The 18,186-nt window shown below is 54.0% G+C and overlaps 1 protein-coding gene across 1 annotated transcript in view; it reads left to right on the forward strand.

The window, feature by feature from the left end:
- Nucleotides 1-18,186, forward strand: part of LOC148138269 (integrin alpha-M-like) — a 167,406-nt gene that overhangs the window by 93,778 nt on the left and 55,442 nt on the right. Inside the window, exons 15-16 of the mRNA XM_087981841.1 lie at nt 3,316-3,446; nt 11,832-11,983. Coding sequence (XP_087837967.1) covers nt 3,316-3,446; nt 11,832-11,983 — 283 coding nt within the window. The remainder of the gene's footprint in view (nt 1-3,315; nt 3,447-11,831; nt 11,984-18,186) is intronic.

Raw genomic sequence — 18,186 nt, forward strand, 5'->3', positions numbered from 1 at the left:
TCTGCCTCTGTCTCTCTCTCTCTCTCTCTATAACGATAAATCACCTCTTACCAATGTTCCCCGATGATGGAGATTGAGGATGGGATGAAGTTATGGTCAATGCGCTATGAGAATATCTGCTTCCCTTCCTTCCCCCACCATCTTTATGTTTCCTTTAGGCTAAACTTCCCCTTTCTTATTTCTTCCTGGGCTTTTGGGACGTCCTGAGGCCTCGCTCAGAGCCTCACCCATCGGGGGAGGGAAGGAAAGAGGAGGCCGAGAAACAGCCTTTACTACTAGGCCTCAAGCCTCAGCTCACCGTCCCATCGCCATCTCCACACCCTCCTCCCTCCTCCCTTCCCCACACCCCCCTCCTCCCTTCCCCACACCCTCCTCCCTCCTCTCTTCCCCACACCGCCCTCCCTCCTCCCTTCCCCACACCCCCCTCCTCCCTTACCCACACCACCCCTCCCTCCTCCCTTCCCCACACCCCCCTCCCTCCTCCCTTCCTCACACCCCCCTCCCTCCTCCCTTCCTCACACCCTCCTCCCTTCCCCACACACCCCCCTCCCTCCTCCCTTCCTCACACCTTCCTCCCTCCTCTCTTCCCCACACCCTCCCTCCTCCCTTCCTCACACCCTCCTCCCTCCTCCCTTCCCCACACCCCCTCTGCCTCCTCCCTTCCCCACACCCCCCTCCTCCCTTCCCCACACCCTCCTCCCTTCCCCACACCCTCCTCCCTCCTCCCTTCCTCACACCCTCCTCCCTCCTCCCTTCCCCACACCCCCTCTGCCTCCTCCCTTACCCACACCCCCCTCCTCCCTTCCCCACACCCTCCTCCCTCCTCCCTTCCTCACACCCTCCTCCCTCCTCCCTTACCCACACCCCCCTCCCTCCTCCCCTCCCCACACTCTCCTCCCTCCTCCCTTCCCCACACCCTCCTCCCTCCTCCCTTCCCCACACCCCCCTCCCTCCTCCCTTACCCACACCCTCCTCCCTCCTCCCTTACCCACATCCTCCTCCCTTCCCCAAACCCCCCTCCTCCCTTACCCACACCCTCCTCCCTTCCTCACACCCTCCTCCCTCCTCCCTTCCTCACACCCTCCTCCCTCCTCCCTTCCCCACACCCCCCTCCTCCCTTACCCACACCCTCCTCCCTCCTCCCTTCCTCACACCCTCCTCCCTCTCCCTTACCCACACCCCCCTCTGCCTCCTCCCTTACCCACCCCTCCCTCCTCCCTTCCCCACACCCTCCTCCCTTCCTCACACCCTCCTCCCTCCTCCCTTACCCACACCACCCTCTGCCTCCTCCCTTACCCACCCCTACCTCCTCCCTTCCCCACACCCTCCTCCCTCCTCCCTTCCCCACACCCTCCTCCCTTCCCCACACCCTCCTCCCTCCTCCCTTACCCACACCCCCCTCCTCCCTTACCCACACCCCCTCTGCCTCCTCCCTTCCCCACACCCCCCTCCCCACACCCCCCTCTGCCTCCTCCCTTACCCACACACTCCTCCCTCCTCCCTTCCCCACACCCTCCTCCCTCCTCCCTTCCCCACACCCTCCTCCCTCCCCCCTTCCCACACCCTCCTCCCTCCTCCCTTACCCACACCCACCTCCCTCCTCCCTTCCCCACACCCTCCTCCCTCCTCCCTTCCCCAAACCCCCCTCCTCCCTTACCCACACCCCCTACCTCCTCCCTTCCCCACACCCCCTACCTCCTCCCTTCCCCACACCCTCCTCCCTCCTCCCTTCCCCAAACCCCCCTCCTCCCTTACCCACACCCACCTCCCTCCTCCCTTCCCCACACCCTCCTCCCTCCTCCCTTCCCCAAACCCCCCTCCTCCCTTACCCACACCCCCTCCCTCCTCCCTTCCCCACACCCTCCTCCCTCCTTCCTTCCCACACCTCCCTCCTCCCTTACCCACACCCCCCTCTGCTTCCTCCTTCCCCACACCCTCCTCCCTCCTCCCTTCCCCACACACCCCTCTGCCTCCTCCCTTACCCACATCTCCCTCCTCCCTTCCCCACACCCTCCTCCCTCCTCCCTTCCTCACACCCTCCTCCCTCCTCCCTTCCCCACAACCCCCTCCTCCCCTACCCACACCCCCCTCTGCCTCCTCCCTTACCCACACCTCCCTCCTCCCTTCCTCACACCCTCCTCCCTCCTCCCTTCCCCACACCCTCCTCCCTCCTCCCTTCCTCACACCCTCCTCCCTCCTCCCTTCCTCACACCCTCCTCCCTCCTCCCTTCCCCACACCCTCCTTCCTCCTCCCTTCCCCACACCCTCGCCCCTCCTCCCTTCCTCACACCTTCCTCCCTCCTCCCTTCCCCACACCCCCCTCCTCCCTTACCCACACCCCCCTCTGCCTCCTCCCTTACCCACACCCCCCTCCTCCCTTCCCCACACCCTCCTCCCTCCTCCCTTCCCCACACCCCCCTCCCTCCTCCCTTCCTCACACCTTCCTCCCTCCTCCCTTCCTCACACCTTCCTCCCTCCTCCCTTCCCCACACCCCCCTCCCTCCTCCCTTCCTCACACCTTCCTCCCTCCTCCCTTCCTCACACCTTCCTCCCTCCTCCCTTCCCCACACCCCCCTCCTCCCTTACCCACACCCCCCTCTGCCTCCTCCCTTACCCACACCCCCCTCCTCCCTTCCCCACACCCTCCTCCCTCCTCCCTTCCCCACACCCCCCTCCCTCCTCCCTTCCTCACACCCCCCTCACTCCTCCCTTCCCCACACCCTCCTCCCTCCTCCCTTCCCCACACCCTCCTCCCTCCTCCCTTCCCCACACCCCCCTCCCTCCTCCCTTCCCCACACCCTCCTTCCTCCTCCCTTCCTCACACCCCCCTCCCTCCTCCCTTCCCCACACCCCCCTCCCTCCTCCCTTCCCCACACTTCCCTCCCTCCTCCCTTCCCCACACCCCCCTCCCTCCTCCCTTCCCCACACCCCCCTCCCTCCTCCCTTCCCCACACCCTCCTCCCTCCTCCCTTCCCCACACCCCCTCTGCCTCCTCCCTTCCCCACACCCCCTCCTGACACCCCCTCCCCACACACCCCTCCCTTCTCCCCTCCCCACACCCTTTCCTGCATCTCCGTAACTCTTTCCCCCCTCCCTCCATCTTCCTCCCTGCTCTCCTCCTCGCAGGTCCCCTTCCCTTCCTTCCATTGTAGACCCCCACCTTCCCCCGACAGACTTCTCCGAACGATTGAGACGAGCCGGTCACTCGCCATCCTCTGCTGCCCATGGGATCCTCCTGTGCGCCCTCAGACACCCGAACTAACTCATGGTTATGTCCTGTTTGTTTCGCCCTCCTATCCCCCCGGCTCCCACCAGAGAATCGAGTCAAGCGCAGTTGGATCTGGCCTTCGATACTTCGGGCAGGCCATAGACGGGGCAATGGATATCAGTGGGGATGGGCTAACAGACATTACCGTGGGAGCACAGGGCAAAGTCTTCATTCTGAGGTGAGTGACATCCTCCACCCCTCACTCCAGCCTTCCGACTGCAAAGGGACAAGAGAATAGGTACCTGTGGAACAGGCCTCACTGTGGCCTGCGGACGGACAGAGGGATTGGAGCCTGTGGAACAGGCCTCAGTGTGGCCTAGGGACGGACAGAGGGATTGGAGCCTGTGGAATAGGCCTCACTGTGGCCTAGGGACGGACAGAGGGGTTGGAGCCTGTGGAACAGGCCTCAGTGTGGCCTAGGGATGGACAGAGGGATTGGAGCCTGTGTAATAGGCGTCAGCGTGACCTGGGGACAGACAGAGGGATTGGAGCCTGTGGAACAGGCCTCAGTGTGACCTGGGGACAGACAGAGGGATTGGAGCCTGTGGAACAGGCCTCAGTGTGACCTGGGGATGGACAGAGGGATTGGAGCCTGTGGAATAGGCCTCAGTGTGACCTGGGGATGGACAGAGGGATTGGAGCCTATGGAATAGGTCTCAGTGTAGCCTAGGGACAGACAGAGGGATTGGAGCCTATGGAATAGGCCTGGGGACGGACAGAGGGTTTGGGGCCTGTGGAACAGGCCTCAGTGTGGCCTAGGGACGGACAGAGGGATTGGAGCTTGTGGAATAGGCCTCACTGTGGCCTAGGGACGGACAGAGGGATTGGAGCCTGTGGAATAGACCTCAGTGTGACCTGGGGACAGACAGAGGGATTGGAGCCTGTGGAACAGGCCTCAGTGTGACCTGGGGATGGACAGAGGGATTGGAGCCTGTGGAATAGGTCTCAGTGTGACCTGGGGATGGACAGAGGGATTGGAGCCTGTGGAATAGGTCTCAGTGTGGCCTAGGGACAGACAGAGGGATTGGAGCCTATGGAATAGGCCTGGGGACGGACAGAGGGTTTGGAGCCTGTGGAATAGGCCTCAGTGTGGCCTGGTGATGAACAGAGGGATTGGAGCCTGTGGACAGGCCTCAGTGTGGCTTGGGGATAGATAGAGGGATTGGTGCATGTGAAATAGGCCTCAGTGTGGCCTAGGGACGGACAGAGGGATTGGAGCCTGTGGAACCGGCCTCAGTGTGGCCTAGGGACGGACAGAGGGATTGGAGCCTGTGGAACAGGCCTCAGTGTGGCCTAGGGTCGGACAGAGGGATTGGAGCCTGTGGAATGGACAGAGGGAATTGGAGCCTGTGGAACAGGGCCTCAGTGTGGCCTGTGGACGGACAGAGGGATTGGAGCCTATGGAATAGGCCTGGGGACGGACAGAGGGTTTGGAGCCTGTGGAATAGGCCTCAGTGTGGCCTGGTGATGAACAGAGGGATTGGAGCCTGTGGACAGGCCTCAGTGTGGCTTGGGGATAGATAGAGGGATTGGTGCATGTGAAATAGGCCTCAGTGTGGCCTAGGGACGGACAGAGGGATTGGAGCATGTGGAACCGGCCTCAGTGTGGCCTAGGGACGGACAGAGGGATTGGAGCCTGTGGAACAGGCCTCAGTGTGGCCTAGGGTCGGACAGAGGGATTGGAGCCTGTGGAACAGGGCCTTAGTGTGGCCTAGGAACGGACAGAGGGATTGGAGCCTATGGAATGGACAGAGGGAATTGGAGCCTGTGGAACAGGGCCTCAGTGTGGCCTGTGGACGGACAGAGGGATTGGAGCCTATGGAATAGGCCTGGGGATGGACAGAGGGTTTGGAGCCTGTGGAATAGGCCTCAGTGTGGCCTGGTGATGAACAGAGGGATTGGAGCCTGTGGACAGGCCTCAGTGTGGCTTGGGGATAGATAGAGGGCTGGTGCATGTGAAATAGGCCTCTGTGTGGCCTAGGGACGGACAGAGGGATTGGAGCCTGTGGAATAGGCCTCAGTGTGGCCTAGGGGCGGACAGAGGGATTGGAGCCTGTGGAATAGGCCTCAGTGTGGCCTGGGGACGGATAGAGGGATTGGAGCCTGTGGAATAGGCCTCAGTATGGCCTGGGAATGGACAGAGGGATTGGAGCCTATGGAACAGGGCCTCAGTGTGGCCTGGAGTCGAGCAGGGGAATTGGAGCCTGTCGTAGCTGATTGGTTTGTGAACAAAGCCCTCTGTCTTGCCAACAGTGATCCGATTGGATCCCAAGGAAGTGAACCTGTCTTGGCTGTGAATTATTTAGCCTGAAGCCTTTGGACGGTCTTGAATAACGTCCCTCTGGCTGGAATCTATTGGGTTTTTTTTGTAATCAACAATACAGAAACCTCTCTGCCCACCGGGATCTACAAAAGACCAGTAAATTGGGGCACTTTGCGATAAGATCTTTAATTTTTCTAATATCTGGATGAATAGCAGAGTGAGACGTGACAGAAGTAAGGTCAAGAATCGTCTCTTGGGGTCATTTATGGAAAGAGTGGGTTGTGGAAGGTTGATCATTGAACGATTAATTCCAGGATCCCAGGCTTTTGAAGGCCAGTGGAAATCCTTCTGTGGTGTTTCCCTTTTGACAGAAGCTGTTCTGAGGCACTCAGAGTGAGGGATTGCTTTTACCTGCAACGCAGGACTGACAACCGTCACAGATGCCTGAATCCAGACCAGTACGCATCAGCCACAGTTCATTGGCACATTGGATGCGAGTATAAGAGGTATAGTTAGTAAGTTTGCAGACGACCCCAAAATGGGAGGTGTAGTGGACAGCGAAGAGGGTTACCTCAGATTACAGCAGGATCTGGACCAGATGGGCCAATGGGCTGAGAAGTGGCAGATGGAGTTTAATTCAGATCAATGCGAGGTGCTGCATTTTGGGAAAGCAAGTCTTAGCAGGACTTATACACTTAATGGGAAGGTCCTGGGGAGTGTTGCTGAACAAAGAGACCTTGGAGTGCAGGTTCATAGCTCCTTGAAAGTGGAGTCCCAGGTAGGTAGGATAGTGAAGGAGGCGTTTGGTATGCTTTCCTTTATTGGTCAGAGTATTGAGTACAGGAGTTGGGAGGTCATGTTGCGGCTGTACAGGACATTGGTTAGGGCCACTGTTGGAATATTGTGTGCAATTCTGGTCTCCTTCCTATCGGAAAGATGTTGTGAAACTTGAAAGGGTTCAGAAAAGATTTACAAGGATGTTGCCAGGGTTGGAGGATCTGAGCTACAGGGAGAGGCTGAACAGGCTGGGCCTGTTTTCCCTGGAGCGTCGGAGGCTGAGGGGTGACCTTATAGAGGTTTATAACATCATGAGGGGGGACATGGATAGGGTAAATAGACAAGGTCTTTTCCCCCTGGGGTGGGGGAGACTGAGGGGGTGACCTTATAGAGGTTTATAACATCATGAGGGGGGGACATGGATAGGGTAAATAGACAAGGTCTTTTCCCCCTGGGGTGGGGGAGACTGAGGGGGTGACCTTATAGAGGTTTATAACATCATGAGGGGGGGACATGGATAGGGTAAATAGACAAGGTCTTTTCCCCCTGGGGTGGGGGAGACTGAGGGGGTGACCTTATAGAGGTTTATAACATCATGAGGGGGGACATGGATAGGGTAAATAGACAAGGTCTTTTCCCCCTGGGGTGGGGGAGACTGAGGGGGTGACCTTATAGAGGTTTATAACAACATGAGGGGGGACATGGATAGGGTAAATAGACAAGGTCTTTTCCCCCTGGGGTGGGGGAGACTGAGGGGGTGACCTTATAGAGGTTTATAACATCATGAGGGGGGGACATGGATAGGGTAAATAGACAAGGTCTTTTCCCCCTGGGGTGGGGGAGACTGAGGGGGTGACCTTATAGAGGTTTATAACATCATGAGGGGGGACATGGATAGGGTAAATAGACAAAGTCTCTTCCCCCTGGGGTGGGGGAAGTCCAGAACTAGAGGGGCATAGGTTTAGGGTGAGAGGGGAAAGATATAAAAGAGACCTAAGGGGCAAATCTTTCACCCAGAGGGTGGTGCGTGTGTGGGACGAGCTGCCAGAGGAAGTGGTGGGGGCTGGGGCAATGACAACATTGAAAAGGTGGATGGGGAGGGCAACAGGAAGGGGTTTAGAGGGATAGGGGCCAAGTGCTGGCGAATGGGGTTAGATTAGGTTAGGATATGCAGTTTAATGTGGATAAATGTGTGGTTATCCACTTTGGTGGCAAGAACAGGAAGGCAGATTACTACCTCAATGGAGTCAATTTAGGTAAAGGGGCAGTACAGAGAGACCTGGGTGTTCTTGTACAGCAGTCAATGAAGGTAAGCATGCAGGTACAGCAGGCAGTGAAGAAGGCTAATAGCATGCTGGCCTTCATAACAAGAGGGATTGAGTATAGAAGCAAAGAGGTGCTTCTGCAGCTGTACAGGACCCTGGTGAGACCACACCTGGAGTATTGTGTGCAGTTCTGGTCCCCAAATTTGAGGAAAGACATTCTGGCTACTGAGGGAGTGCAGCTTAGGTTCACGAGGTCAATTCCTGGAACGGCGGGACTACCTTACGCTGAAAGGCTGGAGCGACTGGGCTTGTATACCCTTGAGTTTCGAAGACTGAGAGGGGATCTGATTGAGGGGTATAAGATTATGAAAGGATTGGACCCTCTGGAGGCAGGAAACACGTTTCCGCTGATGGGGGGGGGGGGGGGGTGAGGGGCCGAACCAGAGGACACAGCTTAAAAATACGGGGGAGACCATTTAGGGCAGAGATGAGGAGAAACCTCTTCACCCAGAGAGTGGGGGCTATGTGGGAATGCTCTGCCCCAGAGGGCAGTGGAGGCCCAGTCTCTGGATTCATTTAAGAAAGAGTTGGACAGAGCTCTCAAGGATAGTGGGATCAAGGGTTATGGAGATAAGGCAGGAACAGGAGACTGACTAAGGATGGTCAGCCCTGGTCATATTGAATGGTGGTGCAGGCTCGATGGGCCTACTCCTGCACCGATTGTCTGTTGGTATCTGGGTTGGCATGGACGAGTTAGACCATGCCAACCCAGATATTGTCTGTTTCCCTGCTGCACATCTGTAAACGGGATCGGAAGTCAATGAATTTAGTTGATCGAGTTCTGGTTGGAGTGCCATGCTGCTGGGAATTCTCGTGCGTGTCTGTTTTGGCCTGTCCTGTCGTCCCGGTCGAAGTGGTGTCCTTCCTCATCTGTGTGTGAGGATACCAGTGAGAGAGGGTCATGTCGTTTTGTGGCTAGTTGGTGTTCATGTCTCCTTGCCACGGTATTTTGTAAAGGACATTAGTTTTGCTTGATGCCTGTATAGGGTCTTTCGAGTTCATCAGCTGCTGTTTTAGTGTGTTGGTGAGTTTGTGGGCTACCACGGCTGGCAAGGGGTCTAAGTAGTCTGGTAGTCATTTCCGAGATGTCTTTGATAGTAGGGGGAGAGTGGCTAGGGTTTCTGGATGTGTTTTGTCTGCTTGTTAGCGTTTGTTGCTGAGAAATTGGCGGACTGTTACCCAATCTTTTCGAATACACTGTATCGGTGATTTTCCTCTCTCCACGCAGTTCCTCTGTGCTGCAGTGTGGGGTGGCTCATTGAAATAGTGTTCTAATGCAGATTCATTTCTGCATGTTGGGGTGATTGCTTCTGTAGGTCAGTATTTGGCCTGAATGTGTTGTTTTCCTGTCAACGCTGGTTTGAAATCCCCCATTGGCTGGTCGCTCTAACGCGGCGTCTAGGAATACTCATTTTCCTCCTTTTTATTAAATTTTATGGCAGTCCATCTTCATTTGTGGGCAGTGGTAATAGCTGCCTTCCTACTTATCTCTCTCTCTGATACATTGCGCTCTCTCGCTTAATCACTCTCTCTCTCTCTGCCAGAGGACAGGCCACAAGTGTGACATTTTTCTGGGTCTGTCCCACTGGATTTACATCTGCATTTTTCTTATCTTGTCTTTAGCTGTTTCAGAGTGAGAAGTAACTGTAAGAGGCAGGGTTCTGATAGTCACAGGGCCAGGTCGCCCCTCAACCTCCTATGCTCCAGGGAGGAATCTCCTGGCCTTAATTTATAACCCAAGCCTTCCATTCCCGGTGAAACCCTCTCCAGCTCCCTAATATCCTTCCCAGAACAGGGCGAGCAGGACGAGACACGGATATTCCAGAATACTCCTCACCAATGTCCTGTACAACATAAAGGCCTACACTCAAAGGCCTGAGCAATGAAGGTAAGCATGCCTTCTTCACCAACCTCCCCCCCCCCCCCCCCCGTCCCGTCTACCTGTGACGCCAAACTGAGGCCTGTTTTAGGCCCAATCCTGTTAATCCCTCTTCTACTCCAAACTAAGGCCGGTTTTAGGCCCAATCCTGTTAATCCCTCTTCTACTCCAAACTGAGGCCTGTTTTAGGCCCAATCCTGTTAATCCCTCTTCTACTCCAAACTAAGGCCGGTTTTAGGCCCAATCCTGTTAATCCCTCTTCTACTCCAAACTGAGGCCTGTTTTAGGCCCAATCCTGTTAATCCCTCTTCTACTCCAAACTAAGGCCGGTTTTAGGCCCAATCCTGTTAATCCCTCATCTACTCCAAACTAAGGCCTGTTTTAGGCCCAACCCTGTTAATCCCTCATCTACTCCAAACTAAGGCCTGTTTTAGGCCCAGTCCCGTTAATCCCTTCAAAGAATTAGGTTCCTGCATCCCTAGGTCTCTCTGTTCTACAACACTTATCCAGGGTCCTATATTTAACTGTATAAGTCTTGCCCTGGGGTTTGTTTTACCAAAACGCAACTTATATTTATCCAACTGTTATTAAACCCCGTCTGTCGCTCTTTTCCCCATCGATCAGGATCGCTTTATCATCTGAGATAACCGTCCTCACCGCCCACTGTACCACCAATTGTGGTGCCAACTGTAAACTTACTAACCATGCCATCTATACTCTCATTCAAACAAAAGTGGACCCCGATTCGATCCCCGTGTGGAAGACCCGCTGGTCACAGGCCTCCAGTATGAATCGGTCATCATGATATTGAAGAGTTCATTAACAGGCTCAGTTTGGACCAGTTAACAGATGGAAGGAATTATGGAGCAGAACAGGCCCCAGTTTGGACTGGAAGAGAGATGAACAAAATGGGGCCTAAAAACAGGCCTTATATTGGAGTAGGAGAGAGATTAACAAGATGGGCCTAAAACAGGCCTTAGTTTGGAGTAGAAGAGGGATTAACAGGACTGGGCCTAAAACAGCCCTTAGTTTGGAGTAGAAGAGGGATTAACAGGATTGGGCCTAAAAACAGGCCTAATATTGGAGTAGGAGAGGGATTAATAAAATGGGCCTAAAACAGGCCTCAGTTTGGAGTAGAAGAGGAATTAACAGGATTGGGCCTAAAACAGGCCTCAGTTTGGAGTAGGAGAGGGATTAACAGGATTGGGCCTAAAACAGGCCTTAGTTTGGAGTAGGAGAGGGATTAACAGGATTGGGCCTAAAACCGGCCTTAGTTTGGAGTAGAAAAGGGATTAACAGGATTGGGCCTAAAAACAGGCCTAATATTGGAGTAGGAGAGGGATTAACAAGATGGGCCTAAAACAGGCCTCAGTTTGGAGTAGAAGAGGAATTAACAGGATTGGGCCTAAAACAGGCCTCAGTTTGGAGTAGAAGAGGAATTAACAGGATTGGGCCTAAAACAGGCCTCAGTTTGGAGTAGGAGAGGGATTAACAGGATTGGGCCTAAAACAGGCCTTAGTTTGGAGTAGGAGAGGGATTAACAGGATTGGGCCTAAAACCGGCCTTAGTTTGGAGTAGGAGAGGGATTAACAGGATTGGGCCTAAAACCGGCCTTAGTTTGGAGTAGGAGAGGGATTAACAGGATTGGGCCTAAAAACAGGCCTAATATTGGAGTAGGAGAGGGATTAACAAAATGGGCCTAAAACAGGCCTCAGTTTGGAGTAGAAGAGGAATTAACAGGATTGGGCCTAAAACAGGTCTCAGTTTGGAGTAGGAGAGGAATTAACAGGATTGGGCCTAAAACAGGCCTTAGTTTGGAGTAGGAGAGGGATTAACAGGATTGGGCCTAAAACCGGCCTTAGTTTGGAGTAGGAGAGGGATTAACAGGATTGGGCCTAAAACAGGCCTTAGTTTGGAGTAGAAGAGGGATTAACAGGATTGGGCCTAAAAACAGGCCTAATATTGGAGTAGGAGAGGGATTAACAAGATGGGCCTAAAACAGGCCTCAGTTTGGAGTAGAAGAGGAATTAACAGGATTGGGCTTAAAACCGGCCTCAGTTTGGAGTAGGAGAGGGATTAACAGGATTGGGCCTAAAACAGGCCTTAGTTTGGAGTAGGAGAAAGACTAATGACATGGGGCTGACAACAAGGATCAGTTTGGACCAGAAAAGACACAAGTAGACTTGGGGCCTGTAGAACAGGCCTAAGTGTGGGTCAGGGAGAGGACTGTAGGCCTCATTCTCACTTCCAAACAGGCAGGAATCAGGCTGAGGGACAAAGGCCACAGGATAACTGAAAACGTCTGCAATCCTACCACAGGTCAAGGCCAGTGATGGAAGTTACGGTCAGCATGACGTTCTCTCCCAATAAGATCCTGCTAAAACATGTGGATTGTCCGGAAAATCGGAACGAACTGAAAGTAGACGTGAATATATGTTTCAAAACCAAGCAGCTAACAACGCAAGTACAAGGTATACCTAACCAGTATCTGTTAGTGTGTACACACACCGCCCTGTGTACGTCTCTGTGTACACACACCGCCCTGTGTCTGTTACTGTGTACACTCACCGCCCTGTGTCTGTTACTGTGTACACACAACGCTCTGTGTCTGTTACTGTGTACACACACTGCCCTGTGTACGTTACTGTGTACACACACCGCCCTGTGTACGTTAATGTGTATACACACCGCCCTGTGTCTGGTACTGTGTACACACACCGCCCTGTGTAAGTTACTGTGTACACACACCGCCCTGTGTCTGTTACTGTGTACACACACCGCCCTGTGTACGTTACTGTGTACACACACCGCCCTGTGTCTGTTACTGTGTACACACACCGCCCTGTGTAAGTTACTGTGTACACACACCGCCCTGTGTCTGTTACTGTGTACACACACCGCCCTGTGTCTGTTACTGTGTACACACACCGCCCTGTGTCTGTTACTGTGTACACACACCGCCCTGTGTCTGTTACTGTGTGCACACACCGCCCTGTGTCTGTTACTGTGTACACACACCGCCCTGTGTCTGTTACTGTGTACACACACCGCCCTGTGTCTGTTACTGTGTACACACACTGCCCTGTGTCTGTTACTGTGTACACACACCGCCCTGTGTCTGTTACTGTGTACACACACCGCCCTGTGTCTGTTACTGTGTACACACAACGCTCTGTGTCTGTTACTGTGTACACACACCGCCCTGTGTACATTAATGTGTATACACACCGCCCTGTGTCTGGTACTGTGTACACACACCGCCCTGTGTAAGTTACTGTGTACACACACCGCCCTGTGTCTGTTACTGTGTACACACACCACCCTGTGTACGTTACTGTGTACACACACCGCCCTGTGTACGTTAATGTGTATACACACCGCCCTGTGTCTGGTACTGTGTACACACACCGCCCTGTGTAAGTTACTGTGTACACACACCGCCCTGTGTCTGTTACTGTGTACACACACCGCCCTGTGTCTGTTACTGTGTACACACACCCCCCTGTGTCTGTTACTGTGTACACACACTGCCCTGTGTCTGTTACTGTGTACACACACCGCCCTGTGTACGTTAATGTGTACACACACCGCCCTGTGTCTGTTACTGTGTACACTTACCGCCCTGTGTCTGTTACTGTGTACACACACCGCCCTGTGTACGTTACTGTGTACACACACCGCCCTGTGTACGTTACTGTGTACACACACCGCCCTGTGTACGTTACTGTGTACACACACCACCCTGTGTACGTCTCTGTGTACACACACCGCCCTGTGTCTGTTACTGTGTACACACACCGCCCTGTGTCTGTTACTGTGTACACACACCGCCCTGTGTCTGTTACTGTGTACACACACCGCCCTGTGTCTGTTACTGTGTACACACACCACCCTGTGTCTGTTACTGTGTACACACACCGCCCTGTGTCTGTTACTGTGTACACACACCGCCCTGTGTCTGTTATTGTGTACACACACCGCACTGTGTCTGTTACTGTGTACACACACCGCCCTGTGTACGTTACTGTGTACACACACCACCCTGTGTCTGTTACTGTGTACACACACCGCCCTGTGTCTGTTACTGTGTACACACACCGCCCTGTGTCTGTTACTGTGTACACACACCACCCTGTGTCTGTTACTGTGTACACACACCGCCCTGTGTCTGTTACTGTGTACACACACCGCCCTGTGTCTGTTACTGTGTACACACACCGCCCTGTGTCTGTTACTGTGTACACACACCGCACTGTGTCTGTTACTGTGTACACACACCGCCCTGTGTCTGTTACTGTGTACACACACCGCCCTCTGTACGTTACTGTGTACACACACTGCCCTGTGTCTGTTACTGTGTACACACACCGCCCTGTGTACGTTACTGTGTACACACACCGCCCTATGTACGTCTCTGTGTACACACACCGCCCTGTGTCTGTTACTGTATACACCCACCGCCCTGTGTCTGTTACTGTGTACACACACCGCCCTGTGTACGTCTCTGTGTACACACACCGCCCTGTGTACATTACTGTGTACACACACCGCCCTGTGTCTGTTACTGTGTACACACACCGCCCTGTGTCCGTTACTGTGTACACGCACCGCCCTGTGTCTGTTACTGTGTACACACACCGCCCTGTGTACATTACTGTGTACACACACCGCCCTGTGTCTGTTACTGTGTACACGCACCACCCTGTGTACGTTACTGTGTACACACACCGCCCTGTGTCCGTTACTGTGTACACACACCGCCCTGTGTCTGTTACTGTGTACACACACCGTCCTGTGTCTGTTACTGTGTACACACACTGCCCTGTGTCTGTTACTGTGTACACACACCACCCTGTGTATGTTACTGTGTACACACACCGCCCTGTGTACGTTACTGTGTACACACACCACCCTGTGTCTGTTACTGTGTACACACACCGTCCTGTGTCTGTTACTGTGTACACACACCGCCCTGTGTCTGTTACTGTGTACACACACCACCCTGTGTACGTTACTGTGTACACACACCGCCCTGTGTCTGGTACTGTGTATACACACCACCCTGTGTACGTCACTGTGTACACACACCGCACTGTGTCTATTACTGTGTACACAAACGGCCCTGTGTACATTACTGTGTACACACACCGCCCTGTGTCTGTTACTGTGTACACGCACCACCCTGTGTACGTTACTGTGTACACACACCGCCCTGTGTCTGTTACTGTGTACACACACCGCCCTGTGTACATTACTGTGTACTCACACCGCCCTGTGTCTGTTACTGTGTACACACACCGCCCTGTGTACGTCTCTGTGTACACACACCGCCCTGTGTCTGTTACTGTGTACACTCACCGCCCTGTGTCTGCTACTGTGTACACACACCGCCCTGTGTACGTCTCTGTGTACACACACCGCCCTGTGTCTGTTACTGTGTACACACACTGCACTGTGTCTGTTACTGTGTACACAAACGGCCCTGTGTACGTTAATGTGTACACACACCGCCCTGTGTCTGTTACTGTGTACACACACCGCCCTGTGTACATTACTGTGTACACACACCGCCCTGTGTCTGTTACTGTGTACACGCACCACCCTGTGTACGTTACTGTGTACACACACCACCCTGTGTCTGTTACTGTGTACACACACCACCCTGTGTCTGTTACAGTGTACACACACCGCCCTGTGTCTGTTACTGTGTACACACACCACCCTGTGTCTGTTACTGTGTACACACACCGCCCTGTGTCTGGTACTGTGTACACACACCGCCCTGTGTCTGTTACTGTGTACACACACCGCCCTGTGTCTGTTACTGTGTACACACACCGCCCTGTGTACGTTACTGTGTACACACACCGCCCTGTGTATGTTACTGTGTACACACACCGCCCTGTGTCTGTTACTGTATACACACACCGCCCTGTGTCTGTTACTGTGTACACTCACCGCCCTGTGTCTGTTACTGTGTACACACACCGCCCTGTGTCTGTTACTGTGTACACACACCGCCCTGTGTATGTTACTGTGTACACACACCGCCCTGTGTCTGTTACTGTATACACACACCGCCCTGTGTCTGTTACTGTGTACACTCACCGCCCTGTGTCTGTTACTGTGTACACACACCGCCCTGTGTCTGTTACTGTGTACACACACCGCCCTGTGTCTGTTACTGTGTACACACACCGCCCTGTGTCTGTTACTGTGTACACGCACCTCCCTGTGTACGTCTCTGTGTACACACACCACCCTGTGTCCGTTACTGTGTACACACACCGCACTGTGTCTGTTACTGTGTACACACACCGCCCTGTGTCTGTTACTGTGTACACGCACCTCCCTGTGTACGTCTCTGTGTACACACACCGCCCTGTGTCCGTTACTGTGTACACACACCGCACTGTGTCTGTTACTGTGTACACACACCGCCCTGTGTCTGTTACTGTGTACACACACCGCCCTGTGTCCGTTACTGTGTACACACACCGCACTGTGTCTGTTACTGTGTACACACACCGCCCTGTGTACATTACTGTGTACACACACCGCCCTGTGTCTGTTACTGTGTACACACACCGCACTGTGTCTGTTACTGTGTACACACACCGCCCTGTGTACATTACTGTGTACACACACCGCCCTGTGTCTGTTACTGTGTACACACACCGCCCTGTGTCTGTTACTGTGTACACACACCGCCCTGTGTCTGTTACTGTGTACACACACCGCACTGTGTCTGTTACTGTGTACACACACCGCCCTGTGTCTGTTACTGTGTACACACACCGCCCTGTGTCTGTTACTGTGTACACGCACCTCCCTGTGTCTGTTACTGTGTACACACACCGCCCTGTGTCTGTTACTGTGTACACACACCGCCCTGTGTCTGTTACTGTGTACACACACCGCCCTGTGTCTGTTACTGTGTACACACACCCCCCTGTGTCTGTTACTGTGTACACACACCGCCCTGTGTACGTCTCTGTGTACACACACCGCCCTGTGTCTGTTACTGTGTACACAAACGGCCCTGTGTACGTTAATGTGTACACACACCGCCCTGTGTCTGTTACTGTGTACACACACCGCCCTGTGTACATTACTGTGTACACACACCGCCCTGTGTCTGTTACTGTGTACACGCACCACCCTGTGTACGTTACTGTGTACACACACCGCCCTGTGTCTGTTACTGTGTACACACACCACCCTGTGTCTGTTACAGTGTACACACACCGCCCTGTGTCTGTTACTGTGTACACACACCGCCCTGTGTACGTTACTGTGTACACACACCACCCTGTGTCTGTTACTGTGTACACACACCGCCCTGTGTATGTCACTGTGTACACACACCGCCCTGTGTCTGTTACTGTGTACACGCACCGCCCTGTGTCTGTTACTGTGTACACACACCGCCCTGTGTCTGTTACTGTGTACACACACCCCCCTGTGTCTGTTACTGTGTACACACACCGCCCTGTGTACGTCTCTGTGTACACACACCGCCCTGTGTCTGTTACTGTGTACACAAACGGCCCTGTGTACGTTAATGTGTACACACACCGCCCTGTGTCTGTTACTGTGTACACACACCGCCCTGTGTACATTACTGTGTACACACACCGCCCTGTGTCTGTTACTGTGTACACGCACCACCCTGTGTACGTTACTGTGTACACACACCGCCCTGTGTCTGTTACTGTGTACACACACCACCCTGTGTCTGTTACAGTGTACACACACCGCCCTGTGTCTGTTACTGTGTACACACACCGCCCTGTGTCTGTTACTGTGTACACACACCACCCTGTGTATGTCACTGTGTACACACACCGCCCTGTGTCTGTTACTGTGTACACACACCGCCCTGTGTCTGTTACTGTGTACACACACCGCCCTGTGTCTGTTACTGTGTACACACACCGCCCTCTGTACGTTACTGTGTACACACATCGCCCTGTGTCTGTTACTGTGTACACACACCGCCCTGTGTCTGTTACTGTGTACACACACCGCCCTGTGTCTGTTACTGTGTACACACACCGCCCTGTGTACGTTAATGTGTACACACACCGCCCTGTGTCTGTTACTGTGTACACACACCGCCCTGTGTCTGTTACTGTGTACACACACCGCCCTGTGTACGTTAATGTGTACACACACCGCCCTGTGTCTGTTACTGTGTGCACACACCGCCCTGTGTCTGTTACTGTGTACACACACCGCCCTGTGTCTGTTACTGTGTACACACACCGCCCTGTGTCTGTTACTGTGTACACACACCGCCCTGTGTCTGTTACTGTGTGCACACACCGCCCTGTGTCTGTTACTGTGTGCACACACCGCCCTGTGTCTGTTACTGTGTACACACACCGCCCTGTGTCTGTTACTGTGTACACACACCGCCCTGTGTACGTTAATGTGTACACACACCGCCCTGTGTCTGTTACTGTGTACACACACCGCCCTGTGTCTGTTACTGTGTACACACACCGCCCTGTGTCTGTTACTGTGTACACACACCGCCCTGTGTACGTTAATGTGTACACACACCGCCCTGTGTACGTTCCAGTCTGTAACTCCCTCCCAGGGGAGCTGTTATTCTGTATATAAACCACCCTGAACCCCTCGATTAGATTCCAGTCTGTAACTCCCTCCC

This window comes from Chiloscyllium plagiosum, unplaced genomic scaffold (genome assembly GCF_037043375.1).
Source record: "Chiloscyllium plagiosum isolate Xiang-an unplaced genomic scaffold, Cpla_swu_hap1 HiC_scaffold_41, whole genome shotgun sequence".
Lineage (NCBI taxonomy): Eukaryota > Metazoa > Chordata > Chondrichthyes > Orectolobiformes > Hemiscylliidae > Chiloscyllium > Chiloscyllium plagiosum.